The sequence below is a fragment of the Mesocricetus auratus genome, unplaced genomic scaffold (assembly GCF_017639785.1).
Source record: "Mesocricetus auratus isolate SY011 unplaced genomic scaffold, BCM_Maur_2.0 Super-Scaffold_100009, whole genome shotgun sequence".
In the NCBI taxonomy this organism is placed as follows: Eukaryota; Metazoa; Chordata; class Mammalia; order Rodentia; family Cricetidae; genus Mesocricetus; species Mesocricetus auratus.
Window position 1 is genome coordinate 71,117,695 of NW_024429193.1, and position 21,983 is coordinate 71,139,677.

The window sequence follows — 21,983 nt, forward strand, 5'->3', positions numbered from 1 at the left end:
GTTCCGAGCATTCTTTTCTTGGCCACCTGTGGGTATAGGGGACAAGCTGGGACAGACACAGGACTGGATCCTGTCACTCCAGTTCCTCCACTTACACCCTGGGCATATCGGTCTGCTTTCCCCAACTGCAACTTCCATGTCCATAAATGCAAAACTGTCCTCTATGTCCTCTAGATTCCTCCATGGTGGCACAATGATAGGGGAGACAAAGGAGGGAGAGAGAGAGAGAGAGAGAGAGAGAGAGAGAGAGAGAGAGAGAGAGAGAGAGAGAGAGAGAGAGAGAGAGAGCTAGGAGTGTTCTCTTTAACATACCAGTTTCATTTGTTTTGGGGAAATCCTTGTGGTAGTCCTGGACTACGTTGGTTCCATTTTAATTGTCTGAGGAACCTTCATATACTGTTTACATAATGGCTACAAGTTCACATTCACCTCAGCAGTGGTAGGCTTCCCTTAATCCATGTCCTTATCAATATTTATCTCTTTACGATGGAAACAGTTGGTTTTAATTTGCATTTTCTTGGTGGTTAGTAATGCCAACTGACCACTTTTATGTACTTTTTGGCTACCTGTATGCCTTTTAAGGGATTTATATTTATATATTTAGATCATTTGCTCATATTTAAGACACATTGTCTTTTTTAAGGCATTTTATTATTATTCTTCTTATTATTATTGTGTGTGAGAGATGTAGAGGGGGCACAAGAGCCTCTGCATGCATGTGGGTTGGTTCTCCCCTCCCTCTATATGAGTTCCAACCGTCCGACTCAGACCACTAACTCTGCGTGATCCGTCTTTGCCCGCTGAGCCATCTCCCTGGCCCGTTTGTCTTCTCACCGTCAAGTTGTTTGGAGCCGGGGTACCAGTGGACCACTCTAATTCCAGCCTTTCAGAGTCTCAGACAGAAAGATTGAGAATTCGAGACCAGCCTGGGTTACACAAGCAGCCGTTCTCTCAATTTCTTTTTATGTGAGTCTAACAAAATTGATAACAAAGCAAAAACATTAAACTAAAAGGCTTCTGTTCAACAAACAAAACAATCGCCAGAGTGAAGAGATTAAAAAAAAAAGTGTGAGATTATCTGAGCGCCTTTTGGATATCAATGCGTTAGTAGCTGTGTGGCTGGCATGGAGTTCCTTCCATTCTGTTTTGCTTTGTTGCTGGTGCTGTTAGGCCTGTACGTAAATACACCGTCGTTCAAACCGCGTGATGACCGCACTCCCCCCCCCCCACGCTTCCTCCAGTGGGCTTTGCAGTTTCAGGTCCCAGGCTTGGAGTCCTTACCCCAGTTTCAGTTGCTCTTGTATTTAGTGTGAGGTCAGCATCTGATAATATGTGTGTCACGCTCTGGATCTCCCGGCACCATTAGCTGAAGGGACTCCTGCCCCATTGTTTGTTCTTTGTCACAGACCCATTAGCCACGGCTGTGTGGCTTTGCTTCTGAGAACTCTAGTCTCTTTTTGGCCTGCTTTTGGTTTTGTTTGTTTCTGAGACAGGTTCTCACTGTGTATACTATGAAGCCCAGGCTTGCCTTAAACTCTAGATTTTTCTGATTTGGACTGCCAAGTCCTGGGATTATAGGTATGTGCCATGATGCCTTCTGGGCCTTGTATTCCAGCAATATATGTCTTTTTCACCCTAGTATTATTCTGGTTTTGTCCGGACAGCTTTGAAGTAGATGTTGAAATCAGATAATGTAATGCCTCTGGCTTTGATCTTTTTCCTCAGAATTGCTTTAGCTTTTTGGAGGTTTCTGTGGCTAGGTATGAATTTTAGCATTGCTTTTTCTACTTCTGTGAAAATGTTATTGGGATTTTGGTGAGGATTATATTGAATGTGTAGATTACTTGGGGTGGTACAGACATTTTATCAGTATGTATTCCAGTTCGTGAACACAGAATATTTTCCCATTTACTAATGGCTTCTGGAGCTCTTTCACAAATGTTTTTTTGGTGTTTAGTGTTCAGACTGTTCACATTATTGGTTAAACTATTCCTAGAGTTTTTGTTGTTGTTGTTTTAGTTCTTTAACTAATCCAGACTCTAGCAAAAGTCAGCACATGAACTAATGAAGGTTTAAAAAAAAATTAGGGCACCTGGCACCTGGAAGGCATTATGCTAAGTAATGGGTATATTGTAGAGATGACAGAAATGTGATCTCCTTCCTGGAGGAGCTTACAATTTTGTGTGACAGATCCATGATCAACTCGCCCAGCTTCAAGGAAATGTTGGTGATACAAGTTAAAGGAACTCAAGCTAGGCATGGTAGCTTATGCCTTGAATCCCAGCACTTTGGAGGCAGAGGCAGGCAGATCTCTGTAAGTTCAAGGCCAGCCTGGACTACATAGTGAGACCCTGTCTTGACCCCCACCCCCCTAAATAAATAAACACACACACACACACACACACACACACACTAAACAAAACTCAAGATAAACAACAAGTTAAAGGAACTCTGGATGGTGATTAGAAGCCGGAGAGGGGAACAGGCATTTTTTTGAGGCAGGTACTGTGTTATATGTCATCTTACTGAACAGTAGTGTTTTAGTTCTGGTAACTCTGCAGTACTCTGTGTATGTGTGTGTGTGTGTGTGTGTGTGTGTGTGTGCGCGCGCGCGCGCGCGTGCATGCACACACGTGCACGTGTGCTCGCACACACATACACAATATTAGGTATGCTAAGGCTGCTAGTGCTATCTTATTCAATAGTTCCATGATATTAACTTGATATCACCAAGGTCCATTTATACTTTGGAAATGGACAATTGCCACAGATCAGAGCTCTCTCCTCTAGTCCCCCAGCCCTAATCCTCAAAAGCCACATTATCAGGACAAAATATAATTTTCCTTACCACAGAAGGAACACATACTTAAAGAAGTGAAAGCTATGCCTTAGCTTCTGTGGTTTTCCAAAGTTGAGTGGTGTGGTACCTCCCATGCCTGACAACTTAATTGAATGCCCAAGTGAATATAATACGAGTAAATTATAGTATCTCTCAAATATTTTATTGGAAAATAGTTCTGAGTGAGTTGAGAGAAGTAGCTCAGAGCTCCTGTTGACAACAGTTTCTGGAAATGTAGAAGTCACTTTCTGGGTTTGCTGACTAGGAGTTATGAGCTGGTGTAGTCAGCCATAAAGGGTGTCATTGGACGAGGGGAAGTGGAAGATGTTGGCTGGAGGGAAAGAATCACACCTGAATTTTGTCAGTGAGTTGCTAGGAAGTTGAATGAAGCACTCAGTTGCACTCTAGAGCATGTTTAACGGATTTGTAGAGCTGGAGAAGCCATCTATGTCAGGGCATTCCCCAGGCTCTGGGATTGGTCCACCTGCATATAGAATAGAAAATGCGTATAGAACAGTATTCAGGTAGCATATGCTCAAACCACATACTACATTATTTCATGTCCTGCTTCTAGCCTCACCTCTGTAAGCCACCACTTTCTTCCTTAAAGTCTGTGATGAGGGAAGTCATGTTAATGAGCTCATTATATGATCCCCACTCCGTCCCTTGAGAATCCCATCCTCCGGAACTTTCCCTTTATTTGCAGTGAAAACAGATACAGTTTATAGTTACTGTATTTGTTCAGTACCAGGCACTGGGCTGTGTGTTAATTGACTTTTGTTCCTACAATAAATGCCTTGAGATGTGAAGTAAAAAGAGAAGAGGTTTGTTTTGGCTCACAGGTTTGAAGGTTCCAGTACATGTTTGGTTGGTTCCATTGCTTTGGGACCTTTGATGAGGCAGTGCCTCCTGTTGTAGAGTACATGATGAAGTGACAGGCTTACCTCATGGTGACTGGGAAGCAAAGTCAGGAAGACTAGGAGCTGAAGGCTCCAAATCTTCCTCAAGGTACGCCACCCATGGCATAATTTCCTTCCACCAAGGTTCAACCGCCTCCCGCTGGTGCTATAGGCTAAGGGACAAGTCTTTAATACATGAGACTACGGGTGACATTCCACCTCCCAACTTGAACACCGTGTCATAAACTGCGGCAGGGAACAGGACAGATCTTACTCCTTCACTGGGGAGCTCTTTGTGTAGAGATACGGCCAAGTAGGTGAAAGGATTTTAAGAGAAAGTATTGCTACACCTTCAGGATCTTTCTATCATCTCTCTCTCATCTCTTTTCTTTTTTGTTTTGTTGTGACAGGGTTTCTGTCTGTGGCTTTCGAGCCTGTCCTGGAAATAGCTCTTGTAGACCAGTCTGGTCTCGAATTCATAGAGATCCATCTGCCTCTGCCTCCCGGGATTAAAGGTGTGCGCCACCAGCGCCCTGCTCTTTATTTCTTTTATTACCTCTTGTACCCCTTCTGTGTGTTGTTAATTTTTCCCTTATAGCATATATACCCCAGCAAAATCTTTCAAGCAGTATAAAAATTACAATGTGGTTACAATCTATTTTTCAAGTGAATAATTACAGTGAATTCAAGTTAATAACATGTTTCTCATTTCCCTTCATGACGAAGCATTTTATGTATCACAGGTGAAAAAAAGTATTCCCAAGAACCCCTGTACATTCACGCCCAAGCAACTCCTTATAGACTAACAGAGTGTAAGAAAGCAAGGCATTTTCAGCCAGTTCTTTCACTGGCAGGCTGCATTTTGTAGCTACAAGGGAAGGATAAGCTACTTTGTTATTTACCTTAAAAGGTAATCTTATAAAAATCTTTTTAAAATTACGAATCTAAACTTTTATATATGAAAACCAGTCAGCTCTACTGTCAGTCCTCAGGGTGCATACCCATTCATCAACAGCTTTTTACATCAGGAAGCTGAAAGCAGAAATGAGTATAAGGAATTAATCACCAACCCATCCTAGCAATAAAGACACGTCAGCTAATAATAACGGTGTTGTCTTTATTCTCGTTTCTTGACCTCAACAAGTCCTTCATGCAACTATGATGCAACTATGTGTCTTTCTACACTTTAAATTGTTCCCCACGATTTTCTACCTCAATGCCATTAACAAAAACATCTTAACCTAACCTTAAGTCATTATTTAAAGCTTAGTTTCAGCTGTGTTGCACACAGGAACCTCTGAACACATCTCCCAACATTAAGATTAAAAGAATTTAGCTGGGTGGTAGTGGTACATGCCTTTAATTCCAGCACTTGGGAGGCAGAGGCAAGCAGATCTCACTGAGTTTGAGGTCAGCCTGATCTACAAAACAAGTTCTAGGACAGGCAGGTTCATCCCACAGAGAAACCCTTTCTCAAAAAACCAAAACCAAAACAAAACAACAACAACAAAGAACTTGAGCTAACTTAGCTTTTGGGTCTTAATTGTTTTTCAGAGTCATTGAACTAAGCCACAGTCTGTACAGCTCCCCAAGAGAAACTCTAATCCTAGCTTCGTGACACTTCCTTGTTCTTATTTTCTATCCTCTGAATCGCCTGTTTGATCAGGGGTTGGGGGCAACACCATATCCTGCTTTTACTTATATTAATTTTCCCACTAAACTACGTTCTATCACAATCCCTTATTATATTTATTAAAAACCCTCAATCATCAACATTCTATTTATGTTTATATTTTATTTAGTTAGTTGTTTTTTCCTCTAAGATAGGGTTTCTTTGTGAAATGGTCCTGGCTGTCCTAGAACTCTGTGACCAAGTAGACCAAGCTGCTCTTGAATTCACAGAGATCCGCCTGCCTCTGTCACCCGAGTGCAGGGATTAAAGGTGTGTGCCACTATCACCCGGTCCTCAAAATTCTATTCAAACTAACACTATTATTGTATAAAATATTGCTTCAGTTAAATAGTACAGCTTAAGAGGAAATCATCTTCAGAATGATCCACAAGTAAAATTGCCCAATAGAACGGGCTATTTCCATGAGATAACCATGCTACATTAAAGGCAATGGGGACCCCCTCTCACACATTCACATTATACCAGATATCAGAGAAAAATGGCAGTGGCAAACATGTAAAGGCAGTGGCAAGAGACATTCTGGAGCCCAAGCCCTCCATGCCTTGCTAGCCAAGATTCGCCCATCAATGCCTTGCTTCTTGGTAGGAAGACTCCTGAAGCTCAGCTGCCACCTGCTGTCGCGTCTGCTGCGCGGCCTGTGTCCGAGAACACGTGCGGAGGGTGTCGGGGATTGACAACACAGAGACTTGTTCAATGATGTAAAGAAAACTTTAAGCAGGCCCCAAAAAGGTTCAAGAAAACTTCCTAAGAAAAGCTCCCACCAGAGAAGCTTCTGCTCTCCTCTCTACCCTGGCTGGTTCTCTCTGACCCCAGAAACTGATCTGGGCTTGGCAGAAGGGGCGGTTAGTCTTTGGACAAGGTCGAGGTCAGGGTGGTTTCTGTGGGCAGGCCTTTTCCAGGAACTTAATGCCCGCAGGCATTGTATTGTTTTTAGTAAACATGTTTTTAGTAAACATGTCTTACAGCTGCCTACTCCCAGGCAGAAGGGGAAGTGGGTCTCTGCTCAAGGTCTGGTGTCCCCACAACCTGCTGCTGCTCTAGCATTGACACAGGCAAACTATGATCCATGTGAGCTCCGACCAAACAAAACAAGAAAACAACAGCAACAAACCCAACAACTGGCATGTTGAAGTCTAAATAGAAACAACATGGGGCCAGAGAGGTGACTGTTGTTGCTGAGAAGTGGAGTTCAGTTCCCAGTACCCATATGGGATGGCTCAGAACAGCCAGTAACGTCAGCTCCAGGGGCTTCTTTTGCCTCTGTGGGCACATGCACACACACTCATGCGCATCTAGATTATTTTTTTTTTTTTTTTTAGGCAGGGCCTCATTATGTAATGGCTGTCCTTGAAGTCACTATGTAGACCAGACTCACCTGCAACTCGCAGAAGCAACAGATCTGCCTGTCTCTACCTCCTGGGTGCTGGGATTAAGGCATGTACGGCCACAGCTGGGGAAAAAAGAAGTGTGTGCATTGGGAAAAAAATGCAGTTTTGTTCTTTCTTCTGTCTCTGATTACCTCTGTGATGTGTCTGGCTCCAAATTCCTTTATCTGAACAATGGAAATGATGGTATTTGTCCTGCTGTCTCATGAGAAAGAATTTATAAGAACGTGCTATGCATATTGCTGCCCATTTTATTTTCTTATGATGCAACATGAGTTATAATGTGCTTCCAGACATTAATAACTCATTTGTGTATTCACTTACTTAGCAAGCATTCGTCAAGCACCTGCCTGCTTGAATGTCCTGGTTAGACACTCTATTTGCCTCAGTAACATCTTGGTAGATTTTTCCATTCATAGCATTTCGAGTACTCATTTGGGGTCGGTGGTGAAAGGAGATACATATTGTTGGTCCCCAGGATTCAGTTTAGGGATTCGTTTCCTGAGTATTTGCAAGTGATCAAGGGACACGGGATTCAGAAGCTGTTGGCTTAAAAATTCCTCTGTGATTCATAGGCTAGTTTAGCATCCAGAAAAATAGTTTAATTATCTTAAGAGCTTACTCCTAAATTACTTACAACCTCCTTAACATCCTGTTGATTATTTAGTAGCCAGCACAAATAATTGTGAAATGAATTTTTAATTTACATTAAATTAGACAGGAAAAGATTTGATAATCTTTTGTCTATATGTGGTGATGCTTTGTGATCTAACAAGTAAAGCTTTCCTGAAGATCAGAGTGCAGAGCTAGCCACACTAAGTTAGCCATAGAGGCCAGGCAGTTGTACATAACTTTAATCCCAGCCCTTGGGAGACAGAAGCAGACAGATCTCTGTGAGTTCAAGGCCACTCTGGGTTACATGAAAGAGTCAAGCAGTGGTGGCTCACACCTTTAGTCCCTGTACCTGGGAGTCTCACTAGGAGAGTGCTCCATGACTGGGTGGCATCACCAGTCCTCTTCAGTCAAGTAGAATGCTGTAGAGAGAAAGGAGAGGCTTGTCTGTAGACCAAATAGAATTTCCTAAGGAGCTGGAAATGTAGAGCTTGATACCAAATAATTCTAATTTCTATAATCTCTATTTACTTCATTTCCTGCATAAGCTACTTTACAAACACCCATTCCATCCTCAAGATACCACAGCATTGCTCAGCATCTACGTCAGTTGTCAATGAGAAGTAATCAGCATCAATTGTCCTTCAAGAGGATGCCGATGCCGTCTTCTAAGCCTCAGGGAAACACTCATCCTGCCATGCTTCTAAACACTGTTCAAGAAAAAGAGGCCATGATGGGAATCTCTGACAAGACAAAAGGTGCTCATAAGAATGAGGACAGGACTGGTCTGTGGTGGTGCACGCCTTTAATCCCAGCACTCAGGAGGCAGAGGCAGGCCGATCTCTGTGAGTTCGAGGCCAGCCTGTTGTGCAAATTGAGTTCCAGGACAGCCTCCAAAGTTACACCAAGAAACCCTGTTTCAAAAATCAAACAAACAAACAAAAAAATGTAACAAGAGGTTCTTTTTCTCTTGTCCTGGCTGGTGCCGTGGACCTTGAGCTCCAAATAAACACACAGATGCTATATTAATTATAAAACTGTTGATTGGTGGCTTGAACTTATTTCTATTAATCTAAGTATTTCCACGTGGTCTTATCTTACCGGAGAAGGGTCTGGATCTCTAACTCCCTTGGTGGCTCACATGGCGACTGTTCTGGAGTGGGCTGGGGTTCTGCCTACCTTTCCCAGAATTCTCCTCATCCTAGTCCCACCCATCTTCCCTCCTCATTGGCCAGACATTGTTTTATTCATCAACCAATAAGAGAGACATGTACACAGAAGGACTTCCCCCATCAAATGAGTGCAGGATACAGCTCAGGCATATGCCAAGCTGGGGGTAGGGACAGTCTTTAGGCCCTGAAAATAAGGAAGGGAGGAGGAGATGGACAGATATGGAGTTTTACCATTATGAAATTTAAATGATATCTTCTTGTTTGGTAGTGGTGGTGTGTCTGTGTGAGTGGAGGCGTGCATGTGAATATCAAAGGAAAACTTTTGGGATGCAGTTCTCTCTTTCTTTTATGTGGAATTTGGGACAGGAACGCAGGCTGGGTACACCGAGTGGTGATGGCTTTTAGCTGCTGAGTGGCCTTGCCGAGCCTGCCTAACCTCTTTTCGGCAATGTGCTTTGTTCCAGTGCTCCAGTGACCCAGTATTGGTGGCTTCTGAGCCTCTCTCCTTCATTGCAGAAAGACAGAATCTTCCTGCCCCAGGGTTCTGACTGGACTAACATGGAGTTTAACTAAATGTCTTTCCGTCCCCAATGCAGTTATTTCTACCGATGCTCAGAGAAGTGACCTTATTTTTGTACAGCACAAAAATACGTTGGTGTTTGGGGCACTTATATTTTCCTTACTCCAGCATCACCTGTGTGTTCTAGTAAGCGAGCTAGTGGAATCTTTTTTAATAGGACAGTGTTGGCTTTCACTAACACTGTCTTCTCTATTTCCTGCTACCCACCGAGTTTCCTGGAAACACAGTGGCCTGTGTCCTTAGCAGAACAGACTAACAATTAAATGAAGGAGATCTACCTGAAGGACAGCAATCCTGTTCATCTGTTCTGCTCAGGTGTCTCTTAATCACTCTCGTGTTTCTCATCACCCATACAGGCACAGCTCTACACACTGGGGTTTCTTTAAGGTCATTTATTTGTTCCTGGACCATTTCCAGTTATGAGGCTCTGGCTCTTTAAAACATTGCATTTATTATTGTTATTATTATTATTTTGGTTTATGAGACAGGGTTTCTCTATGTTGTTTTGGAGGCTGTCGGTCCAGCCCAGCCTCGAACTCACAGAGATCCACCTGCCTCTGCCTCCCGAGTGCTGGGATTAAAGGCGTGCACCACCACCACCTGGCTTATTATTATTATTATCATCATTTTGTTTGTTTTTAGAGACAGGGTTTCTCTGTGTAGCTTTGGCTCTCTTGGTACTCACTCTGTAGACCAGGCTGGCCTTGAACTCACAGAGATCCACCTGCTTCTGCCTCTTGAGTGCTGGGATTAAAGGCGTGAGTCATCACCCCCAGCTATTATTATTATTATTATTATTATTATTAATGTGTGATATGCCCTTGCGTGTGTGGAGGTCAGAAGACAACGTTTGTATCTGTTCTCTCTTCCATCTTTACATGGCTCCAGGGGTTGAATCCTGGTTGCCAGGCTTCTGGGACTGACCTGAGACACCTCACCAATGGGCCTCAAGACTCTTACTTTCAAAGTGGCCCTGATGCCTACTTCTGATAACTTCATGCTTTTGTTTATGAATTTTTAATTTTATTTATTTTGGGACAGGGACTATCTGTCTCATACCATTCTCCTTCTTCACCTCACCCCTGGGTGTCCCGGGATTATAGGTGTATTTTGGGGAAAAAAGAGGTTTGGTTTTTAGAAGCACTGACATTACCCCCTTTAAAAATATGTTTGTAACTCTGACAGCTAATGCTGGAGAGGATGTGGAGTAAGGGGAACACGCCTCCATTGCTGGTGGGAGTGCAAACTAGTCCAGCTTCTTTGGAAATCAGTACGTCAGTTTCTCAGAAAATTGGGACCTCAAGACCACTCCTGAGCATATACCGAAAGGATGAACACTCACACCACAAGGACATTTGCTCAACTATGTTCATAGCAGCTTCATTAGTAATATACAGAAACTGGAAACAACCTAGATGCCCCTCAACCAAAGAATGGATAAGGAAAATGTGGTATTTTACACAAAGGAGTACCACTCAGCAGTAAAACAACAATGACATCTTGAAATTCTAAGGCAAATGGATGGAACCCAGACTAGAAAGACAAATATAATATGTACTCACTCATAAGTAGAATTAGACATAGAGCAAAAGACAACCAACCTACAAGCCACAACTCCAGAGAAGCTTAGGCTACACATAGTAAGACCCTGTCAGAAAAACAACAAAAGAAGTCAAGTAGGGGTAAGACATCAGAAATATACATAGTCACCAACATCCAGAGTCTTAGAGAAGAAGGAAAATGTTGATCCAGCATGTGACAACCACACAGCACTCTCTTGATATCTGTGATTTTAGAGTACATTGCATACTCAGAAGGTCAAATGTCCAGGCTTCCCCTGAGAGCTACTGAGTAAGAGACTAGGATTTTGACAAAACTCTAAAATATACTCCTCTCTTGTTGTAGCTCCATAGTTGGAATATTTTTAATATTTCTTTGTGAAAACTGAATACATTTTAACCACATTAATATTCAGCTACAGATTGATTAGAAAAAATTAGCATTTGATTAAAAATTTTTTCCAAGACTTTATTAGTCTAAAAGAGAAGGTGAGTAGTTCATGGATTAAGTCATAGGGGGAGGGCTCCCTCACATCCTCCCCTCACTCCTCCCCCTTCCTCCCCCATGTGTATCACAGACCATGCAGAGGTGATGGCTATAGCTCTGCTCAGTGTACACATGGCCACCGGTTCCATCCCTACCATGGAAAAGAAAAAGAATATATGCTCAGGCTACATATGGAAGCTTAGATCATTCTTTTGCTAATCTAATTCTCTATAAATTTATATGCTTTTCTTATTGATTCTTAGGTACCAAAGGAAGAAATAAAGGAGAATTTACAAACCTTCAGGGTGTAGCTGCATCTACGAGTGGAAAGATATTAATTGCAGATAGTAACAACCAGTGCGTGCAGGTATAGCCTTACGTGTGTTCTTTTGACTGCTTGTGTTGGCTAGAGATAGGTGTATACTTCTATAGTTTAGATTCAAGATAAAAGGTGTGGGGAAGAATCAAAAGGAATATGTAGACTTTGGGTTTTATTGTTTTAATTGTGTTTTCATGTGTGTGTGTATGTGGGGGGGCTTTCTTAAGCAGCGCTGGCATGTTCCCATCTGTAGTGGATTTGATAAATGCCTTTTCCTGCCCCAATGATGTTTGGGTTAGCTCAGATTCTAATGAATGTAAATTCATCGTACAGATATTTTCCAATGATGGGCAATTCAAAAGTCGCTTTGGCATCCGAGGCCGATCACCTGGACAGCTACAGCGGCCCACAGGGGTAGCAGTGCACCCCAGTGGGGACATCATCATCGCAGATTATGATAACAAGTGGGTTAGCATTTTCTCCAATGATGGGAAGTTTAAGGTAAGAGTGACCACCACTTGGCTACTAAATAGTAGAAAGAACAAACAATATGACATTATGTTTTTCTTTGTTTAAATCCAATCCTGTATTCTATAATTCTTCATATGGGGGCATCAATCTCAGTTTTATTAAATGAGAGTAATGGTGACAATTTTATAAACTTGCCTTCTTTCTCTTGCATAGATACATGAATTTATACAAATACATATAGGTGCACATATGCGTATGCAAATACCCACATATATTCTAAATGTGATTTATTTTATAAAGCAATAGTCTGCTTGTTTGCTTTAAGAAATCATGCTTATTGGAAAGCTGTATTGGCCACCTCAGTTTAATTTTTTTAAACAATCTTTTTAATTATTTTTAAAAACACTCTTATTTACATATCCATGCCCCCCATTCCCTTGCCCTCCATCCTCCCATGCTTCCCACCGACCCCCCAGCCCACCCATCACCCACTCCTCAGTGATAGTGAGAGCCTCTATGGGGATCATCAAAATCCATCACATCATTTGGGGAGGTCCTGGGCCCTCCTTTCCATATCTGGGTTACAATAGTATCCCTCCATAGGGAATGGGCTCCTCAAGTCCAGTTACAGTCTAGGAATAAACCCTGGCTCCACTGTTAGAGGCTCCATAGACTATTTTGGCCTCCTATCTGGTACCCACATTCAGAGGGCTTAATTTAATTTTTTTTAAAAAAGCCTCTTGTAAAGGGTTATAAAGAGGCGGTTTGTGATTCTCAAATTAATTTTCAGACTGTTACAAAGTGCCTTCTACTTTCTCAGGTCTGTGGTGGAAGACAGGACACAAACAACATTATCATGTATATTTCTCACTTTTAAAATGTGTGCAGATACGCTGAGGGAAAATAGCCTAATGCGTGAGGAATGCCGTTGTACATTATTTGCTATAACTTGAAGGCACAGCATTAAAGAATGTCATATAGAACTGGGAAGCAGAAGAAAATGTAGACTGTGTGGAGATGAAGCCAGTTCCCCCGCATCCTGGGATGCCATCATGGGATCTGTGCTATCCCACTTCTAGCCCTGTCGTAAAACGTAAAGACAGTGTTAGTCAGCCCGTTATTGCCCAGACAAAATGTCTAAGAAGATCAACTTAGAAGACATTTAGTTTGGCCCACTTGAGTCCGTCGTCACTTGGCTCCTGTGCTTTGGTCCTGTAGCAAAGTGACACACATGATGGAGGAAATTGCTGACCTCATGTGAGCAGGAGAGCAGAGCAAAGAAGAAGTGGCCGGGGCTCCACAGCCTCCCTCAAGGATAGCCCCCAGTGACCTCCCTTCCTTCCATCGGGCCCTACCGCCACCCAATAGCACCAGCAGGGACCAGGCCTTCCACATCTGGGTCTTTGGGACATATTCAAGATCCAACAGTAGCAGTTCCTGTTTCCTCACAAGGCACCAAAGGGTAGGGGAACTCAGTGGTGACAGTAGGATTCTCCTCTTAGTTGTCACCAAAGAATTGCCCATTTGTACCTGTGTTCACAGGACTGTAAGACACTGGAACAGATGTCTTTTGGAAGGCCATGTGCACTGTGCTTTGTGTGTCCCCTCACCCTTGGGGAGGCTTCTCGTTTATTTGACAACAGGAACTTTTAACCAGATCAACCATTGGAATCCCCTTTCTATGCTTTATTAACCTCTGGTCTTTGGAAAATTATATCATTACTCTGAGTACTTAAAATTCAGAGTTTTAAAACAACTATCTCATTGGATTTGAGTACAAATTAAATGAGATTTTATTTCTGGATTTTTTTTTATGTGTCTCATGTAAGAGATGATCTTTTCCATGCCCCTTGTAATCCTTTCCAAAATGTAAAGTTCGTGTGACCAGCTGTGACTTGGGTCTCATGGTATCAGGGAAGTTTTTGGTGCCACCACACCACTTCCTTCCCAGAAGGCTTAGAGTGTGTTTTCCTAACCCATTCTGGAATCTTGAAGGTGGCTCTCACTCAGTCTGATTGAAGGCATTTGACATCTTTGGATTGCCCTGGCCATCTCATGATATTTATGAGATGAGTTCCATATGCTTTTACTCTCAGATTTGAGCTCTTGTTTTATGTGAGGCAATACCTTTTCAACCAGAGGAAACAAAAGACTGTCCCCTTATTCAGTAGACCCTGAACTTTTTGTTCTGCTGGAAACAACTCCATACAATGGTCATGTGTACAGGAAGCTCTCTGGCCTTTCTGGATCTTCCAACACCCAAATGTGACAACTTTGGTAAAAATGTGAAGAAAACTGGTATCTGTCTTCTCAGAAGTCCTCTAGTTTGGAGAAAATCTACTTTTATCTTGTTTCATACTCTAACAAAATGATTATCAGTCGGTGTGTCCAGGAGCCAATGCTACAGCAGCTTTTGCATATTGAGCAAGAATTTGCTAGCTAATTGGAGACATTTCACATTCATGACTTGACACTTCTGTATCTATAATAAACACTTGGAATAGCTGCTCTTAAATTGGGCACTGTTGGCGGTCAGTGCAGTCAACACTGTGGAGCACTGGTGCCCCCTAGAGGACAGGGAAAAGATGCTGCCTATTGCAGCAAGAACCTGTAGGACAGATGTTCACTAGAACCCTTTAAGATAAAAGGATAGTGCGTGAAAACACGTGGGTGCTGTAGAAAAAGCTCACCCGGATGTGCAAGCTACAACTTACTATCCACAGATTATTATTTTTGCTTCTTTAATGGGACTTAGTGAAATTGACAGAGTAACTGACCTTCACAGTCTTTATATACATTCCTAATTATCCCAGATGTGTAACATCTTACTACTGTTTTTATAGACATTTGTCTTGTGGTCTAATATTTATCCCTCCCTGCCTCCTTTAATGTCTTCTCTTTCATCTTCCCTCACGGCTTATACCTTCCAGCCCATCTGGGAGTCTTTTGTAACCAGAAAAAATTTTAAATATAAATATATGTCTAAATATACATATATATGAATGAACACAAATATGGTGACCTTTATGGCCACTGTATTCTAAAATGTCTCAGCTTTTCCCTCTTCAACTTGCAAGCTGTTCATTGAGTTAAATGCTCTCGTCTAACTTCCTAATGCCAAACTCTGAGCTCTCTTTCTACTGTTCTACGATGGTGAGGAAACGCAGTGAGGCCAAACGCATGGCTTCTTATTCAACTCTGCAGAATTCAGTGCAGCTGATCTTATCCAACTCTGCAGAATTCAGTGCAGCTGATCTTATCCAACTCTGCAGAATTCAGTGCAGCTGATCTTATCCAACTCTGCAGAATTCAGTGCAGCTGATCTTATCCAACTCTGCAGAATTCAGTGCAGCTGATCTTATTCAACTCTGCAGAATTCAGTGCAGCTGATCTGGAAACAATAGCGGGAGGTGGAGGAGAAGGACATTTGGCTTCAGCTTTGAGTTGTGCTTGCATATCTGCCCAGTTGGCATCCTGTGGTAGAACTAAGATAATCCTTTGGCTTCTGTTTTCATTCTAGATAATTATCCACTTGGTATTATATGGTTGAGTCATTCTAACTACTGCTGTTTATAATGCTAAGTAGTAGTGGTATTAGGTAGTAATGAGCAGAGTGCCAGCTCTCCTTTTGATCTCGCATGATACCTTCCTTTCAGACTTGAAAGAACGTGAGCGATTTCCTTACATGCCATTATGTTGGAGCCTCTTTGATCCTTGGGCTTCATTGCAGCATTGGAATCAAACTTACACAAGAGATTCTCTCACCTAGGATTAGATGTTTCCTTTCAAAGTACTCGTGTCTCTCTGCTCTATGGAGGGCACACCTGAACCTCCATCATGTGCAATCTTGGAAGAATAAAGGCTCATGTGAGAAGTCCTACTCAGAGAAAGTTCCATCGCTGTATTAGGAAATTAAGAATATATATGTGGGCCGGGCTGTGGTGGCACACGCCTCTAATCCCTGCACAAGGCAGGCAGAGGCAAGTGGACCTTTGTAAGCTGTAGACCAGATTCAGTTCCAGGACAGAGGACAGACTCCAAAGCTACATAGAGAAGCGCTCGCTCTCTCTCTCTCTCTCTCTCTCTCTCTCTCTCTCTCTCTCTCTCTCTCTCTCTCTCTCTCTCTCTCTCTCTCTGGTTGGAGAGAAGATTTAGTGGATGAAGCATTGGTTGTTCTGTAGAGAACCCAGCACCCACACGTGGCTCACAACTATCTGTAACTGCAGTTTCAGGGGATCCAATGCCTTCTTCTGACTTCCAAAGTCACCAAGCACACCTAATACACAGACATGCATGTAGGCAAAACACTCATACACATAAAATAAAATAAATAAATCTAAAAAGTTAAAGCGTTCCTCTGTGGCTCACAGATTTCTATCAGGTAGTGCTAAAATGGAGAGAGAAAGGGCTCTGGAGTAGAACATATTGTAACTTTTAAAAAGTGCTCGAGAGAGAAAGACACCATGAAACACAGTTCAAGCGGAGGGGTTTTTATTAGGGGAAAAGGATGGTTAAAAAGGGGAATTGGAGGAGGGAGACTGGCCTCTGGGCACAGGAGCAGTGGGAGAGAGGAAGGAGAGGCAGAGAGAGACAGAGAGAGAGGGAGGGAGAGAGGAACAGACAGACAGAGGGAGTAAAAGAAAGAGAAGTGGGCGGGGCCCTTTTAAAATGGAACATAGTGAATACACAGGCGGTGCTCTTAGTGGCCCCAACTGAGGGTGTATCCTGCCAGAACTCCAAAGGCAGGCCAGTAAATGCCTAAATACTAACAGGGGCTAGTTTTTAATTTAAAAGACAACACAAGCCAGGCATTGGTGGCTCACGCCTTCAATCCCAACACTCGGGAGGCAGAGGCAGGCAGATCTCTGTGAGTTCGAGGCCAGCCTGGCCTACAGAGTGAGTTCCAGGACAGCCTCCAAAACAATACAGAGAAACCCTGTCTCAAAAAACCACACACACACACACACACACACACACACACACACACACACACACACACACACACAAAAGACAACACAAATAGGCTTTAAAAATATGTGTACAAACATAGTCTAAACTACAAAGTAAGAGTTCCTCTTGTTACCACTCACCCCACTTTCTAGACACAGACTCTGGTTCTAACTTTTTCTCCCAAAAATCCAGTCTCCTTGTGGGGTTTGTTCCAGGACCCACCCTGAGCTCCAAGATCCAAAGTTTCTCCTACAAAATGATGCAATTTGCATATCAACCATGCACACCTTTATATTTCAAATCATCTGTATACTACTTATACCTAATACAATGCAAGTGCCTTATAGATATTTATTATGTTGTATTGCTTAGGAATTTATGACAAGAACACAGTCTGCAAATGTTCAGTTAGGTCTAGCCTCTGCCCCCCAATATCTTTGCTATGAGGTTGGTTGAATGTCAACTTTCGTCACCCTATGCAGTCTTGTCTACGGGGCCTGCAATCTGAGGACCTGAAAGAATGGGGTGGACTACAGTCTAAAGCTGTAGACACAACCTTACTTCAGTTTCAGTGTGTTTTTATGCATGAATGTAAGAAAGCAAGCAATGATGCAAAGGATGTTGTTTGAGTTCACAGAAACATGATCAGAAAAGCATGTAAATAAACACCATTAAACATGTGCTACATATCAACAGAGCAGCCCCTTTCTAGAACTTTCTCAGGACAGAGCAACTGAAACACAATTTCCTGGCATGTGCTATAGCTTGTATCTGAAAAAGCACCAAACCAAGGCAGAAGGCCATATCCAGATTCAGGGTACACTGACCAGATTGAGTTCTATAATTACGTTCTGACATCCAACCAGAACAAACAAACATGTCATAGAAACTGAATGTAAATGTTTGTCACAGGAGACACGAGATCATGTTCAAGAATGATCCAGGAAACAAAATGCACTTGAGATAAAAGGCTCTCTGCCTCTTTTTCCTGAAGCCTCTCCAAGGCATCCTTCGCCATGGGTTACTCTTTTGTCCGTGTTCCAGCGGTTGAATCTATAAATGCAGAACTAAAGTATATGGAAGCATTCGGTTGGTAAACACTAATGCTTTGTCCCTCTATTAAACACCATGAATATGAGAGGATGTAGTCAATGTTGGGTAGCTGGAGAGAGGGCTCAGTCTGTAAAGATGCTTGCTGTGTAACCATAGGAACCTGAGTTTGATCCCCCAAAACACATGCTAAAGAATGCCAGATGGTAATGTGTACTGGCTAAGAAGGGAAGCTCCCAGGGGATCCCTGGCCAGCCAACCTACCTGGTTAGCAAGCTGGAAGCCAATGAGAAACTCGGCCTTGAAACACAAGGCATATGTCTCCTGCTGAACAACACCCAAAGTCGACCTTTGACCTCCACACATATGTACCACACACATACATTTACTGCCCCACAAACATACATGTATACACACACACTCACAAATAATAAGTATGATTAGGCTAGCTTATGAATAATTCTAGACTTTTGTCTTTTAATGTGGTAAACAAATCTTTGTTGGGTACCACTTATGCATCAGTAAATATGGTTGATTTTGACAACACAGTGGATGGAATAGATGTGACTTCCAACCATGTAGAACTTAATTCTAATAGTTTAGCGGCACATGCCTGAGATTTTAGTGCCGAGTGTGACATATAATAGTGACAGTGGTAGCCTCCATTTGATGACTGTTTACTCTTACTTTGCTTACACTAAACTTTTGGCGTTATTTTATTTGCTATTTGTTCCTAAAATAACATTGGATATTACTGAAGTTTCTTTTTAGAGCTTTTTAGAAGAAAATATAAGGAATCTTAAGTTTAAAGGGAGTGAGTAAATCTGTCAGCACAGCTTCAGATGTGCTCGAAGCAAGCTGCAGGATCTCAAGACCCTGTGATCTTTCATCAAGTGTCCATTTAGAAGGGCGCTGTGGCCCAATTTGGTGACAATGCTTCTTAAAAATAAGGTTGCGTATAAATGCCAGTAGCAGATGTTGACTATGGCAGAGCCAGTTCTCCGGGACAGAGATATCATTGTCCAGTGTGGTACTCAGAGCATTCAAGCAAATGGTTTTCTAAGACGGCCAACTAGCTTCAGGTTGGTTCTGTAATTAACGCTTTGAACGCTGGTGTCTATACTCAGTTTCTGTGCTTTGTTTCTAACAGACAAAAATTGGATCAGGAAAGCTGATGGGGCCCAAAGGAGTTTCTGTGGATCGAAATGGGCACATTATTGTGGTGGACAACAAGGCGTGCTGTGTGTTCATCTTCCAGCCGAATGGGAAGATAGTCACCAGGTTTGGTAGCCGAGGAAATGGGGACAGGCAGTTTGCAGGTACCCTCGACGGTAATATGTAAACCCCCTTTTCTATGTTTCTCCTGCTCACATTTGCATGATGTTTGAGCATGTTGAAGGTGCCCCATCCCCAGTGTGCGTGCTGGCTTTGGGGGGATATCCTGGGGGCGGGGCCAAAGCAGAAGCTGTGAAGATGCTTCTCAGTTGTCCTGAGGAGGCCCGGTCAAAAGTACAGCCTTTGTATGGCAGATTTTTCAAATATATGTATTAAGTAAAATAGTACATTTTAAAATACGGTATTTTTAAAAATACAAGTGTTTGAAGAACGAGTTTCTGTTTCCCATGGCTCCAGTTTAACGAGCCTTGGGATAGGGTTTACTATACCTTTGTAGGTTACTATAAGAGAACAGGAGTGTTGAGTATTTGTTCAGAGCATCGAAGACAATCTTTTTTACTTTGCTTTGTGTAACTTTGCAATCACAAGCTTGCTGGGATGTGCCCATCTGCAAGAAAAGGCTAAGCCCAGCCCATTGATTTCCCTTTTCAAAGGATGCTTGGGGGATTTAGCATTAGCTGGCATCTTCTTTCTTTGTGCTTATTCTCTCCTTTGTCTGGCCCAGATTCTCAACAGTCACTCGGTGTCGTAAAATGCAGATTTTCTGCTCGGGTTTTACAGTAGAAAACTTATAGTTGGCAGCCTCCTTTTTGGAGCTGAGAATGACCATGCTTTTCTTTGTAGGACTCCCTCACCTCCCCACTTAGCAAAAAACAAGAGGTAGTGGGTGTGACTTGAGAGGGTGGGACATGGAAAGGTCGCTGACACTTCCTGCACATCCTACTCCTCAGGGCTGCCACTCCTAGGTGCTTCCTGGGGAAGAGGCCAGAGCACAGTCCCAAGTTTAGAAACGTGCAGAGCCCAGCTTACCTGGAGCTAGATGTCTGGCTGAGTGATTGTCCATGGACTGGGACCCTGGTTCTTTGCCCTCTCTTAATTTATTAAGCCAACGTGTTAACCTTGTGCTGCGTTGCAGCAACTACTGTGTTGTAATCATCTGTGCTGTTGGGACCCTCACGTGTTTCCCCCCATTTCATTGCAGGTCCCCATTTTGCAGCTGTAAATAGCAATAATGAGATCATCGTTACAGATTTCCATAATCATTCTGTCAAGGTACTGTCAGCACGCCAATTGTTTACTCTGAACTCCTTTTACCGCGAAATCGATCTAGTTGGAAATCATGCGCAGCACTTGTATAGACACTCAGAACTTAGTGGATCTGACTTCAGCTTAAACATGAAGGTTTTAATATGGACTTCCATACTTGTGAGTGTCTAATGTGACTAAAACGCAATGGCCGTATTTCTTAGTTGGAAACTGGGATGAATGAGAATGATTAAAAATTTTGTAAAACACTTGCTTGGACATAGGGACAGAACTTTCTGGAGCTATCTTGCTACTTCAGTTTGTTGGCTAGCAAACTAAAAATTCACTGTTTAGGTCGTCTTGCACCACAAGGTCTTTAAAAGTAAGGTGTTAGAAGACTGCTACAGTGACGGACTCTGGAGCAGGTCAGGAATCAGCCAGCGTCTGTGCACACGGTATATCATGTTTGTTTCTTTCAGTGCTTCTCGAACTTGGTGCAATAGAGAACACAGCATAACAGAAAATAACGACCTTGCTAATGACATGGTAGCACACGCCTTTAACTTATTAACTTCAGGGTTAATAAGTAGTCTTCTTTTTCTTTTAAAGCTACCTGCTCTACGGTGTTATTGGGGGATATGTTCTAAGACCCCTAGTGGATACCAAGTCACAAATAGCCACAAATAGTCTGGGAATCTCTATATACTATGTCTTTATTCCTGTGCTCACATCCTTATTATAAAGTTTAGTTCATGGCTGGACGGTGGGGGCGCACGCCTTTAATCCCAGCACTCGGGAAGCAGAGGCAGGCGGATCTCTGTGAGTTCAAGGCCAGGCTGGACCGACAGCCCCCAAAACAATACAGAGAAACCCTGTCTCGTAAAAAACCAAAATAAATAAATAAATAAAGTTTAGTTCATAAGTATGACATAAAAAGCAATTGTGTCAGCTTCCTGTTGCTGTGATAAAATACCAGAGAATAACAACTTCAAGCTAAGGTTTCTTCGGGCTCATGGTCTCAGAGTTTCAGCCATAATCACTTGTAGAGACAAAGAGAAGAGATGCAGAGGCAGAACCTAGGGATAAGTTATTCCAAGAGCACACCTCGGTGACCTGCTTCCTCCACACAGACTAGACTGCCTTCAGTTTCTGCAGCCTCCTACTGGTCCATTCAGTACTGAACCCATCAGTGAGTTTATCCATTGATGAGGTCAGAGTGTTAGGATCCACCCACTTCCTAGAAAGCCCACCTCTTAGCATTCCTGCATTTGGGGGCCAGACCTTCAGCACATTTCAAATCTAATAGCAGCCATTAACGGTGACAACTAATTATAAAATAGAACAATTGTAACAGCATCCTGCTATAGGCGTTCCTTGAAACTGTGACTTATTTTTGGAACTTCCCACTCACTTTCCTGTCACAGTTGCAGGTAGCTAAGACTGAGGAAAGTAAAATGCAGATGAGCAGAAATGCTACAAGGATTTTTGTTTTATTTATGAGACAACTAAGCCAGGTAGGCAGGGTGTGCATGCCTGCAATTTCCAG

At 42.6% G+C, this 21,983-nt stretch overlaps 1 protein-coding gene across 6 annotated transcripts in view; it reads left to right on the forward strand.

Moving 5' to 3' along the window:
* The window catches only part of Trim2 (tripartite motif containing 2), a 142,855-nt gene that overhangs the window by 112,042 nt on the left and 8,830 nt on the right, over nt 1–21,983 (forward strand). For 5 of the 6 annotated variants that reach the window (XM_040752581.1, XM_040752582.1, XM_040752579.1 and 2 more), the window contains exons 7-10: nt 11,490–11,593; nt 11,879–12,046; nt 19,167–19,347; nt 20,394–20,464. In XM_040752581.1, coding sequence (XP_040608515.1) covers nt 11,490–11,593; nt 11,879–12,046; nt 19,167–19,347; nt 20,394–20,464 — 524 coding nt within the window. The remainder of the gene's footprint in view (nt 1–11,489; nt 11,594–11,878; nt 12,047–19,166; nt 19,348–20,393; nt 20,465–21,983) is intronic. The other variant, XM_040752577.1, reaches the window with a different exon arrangement.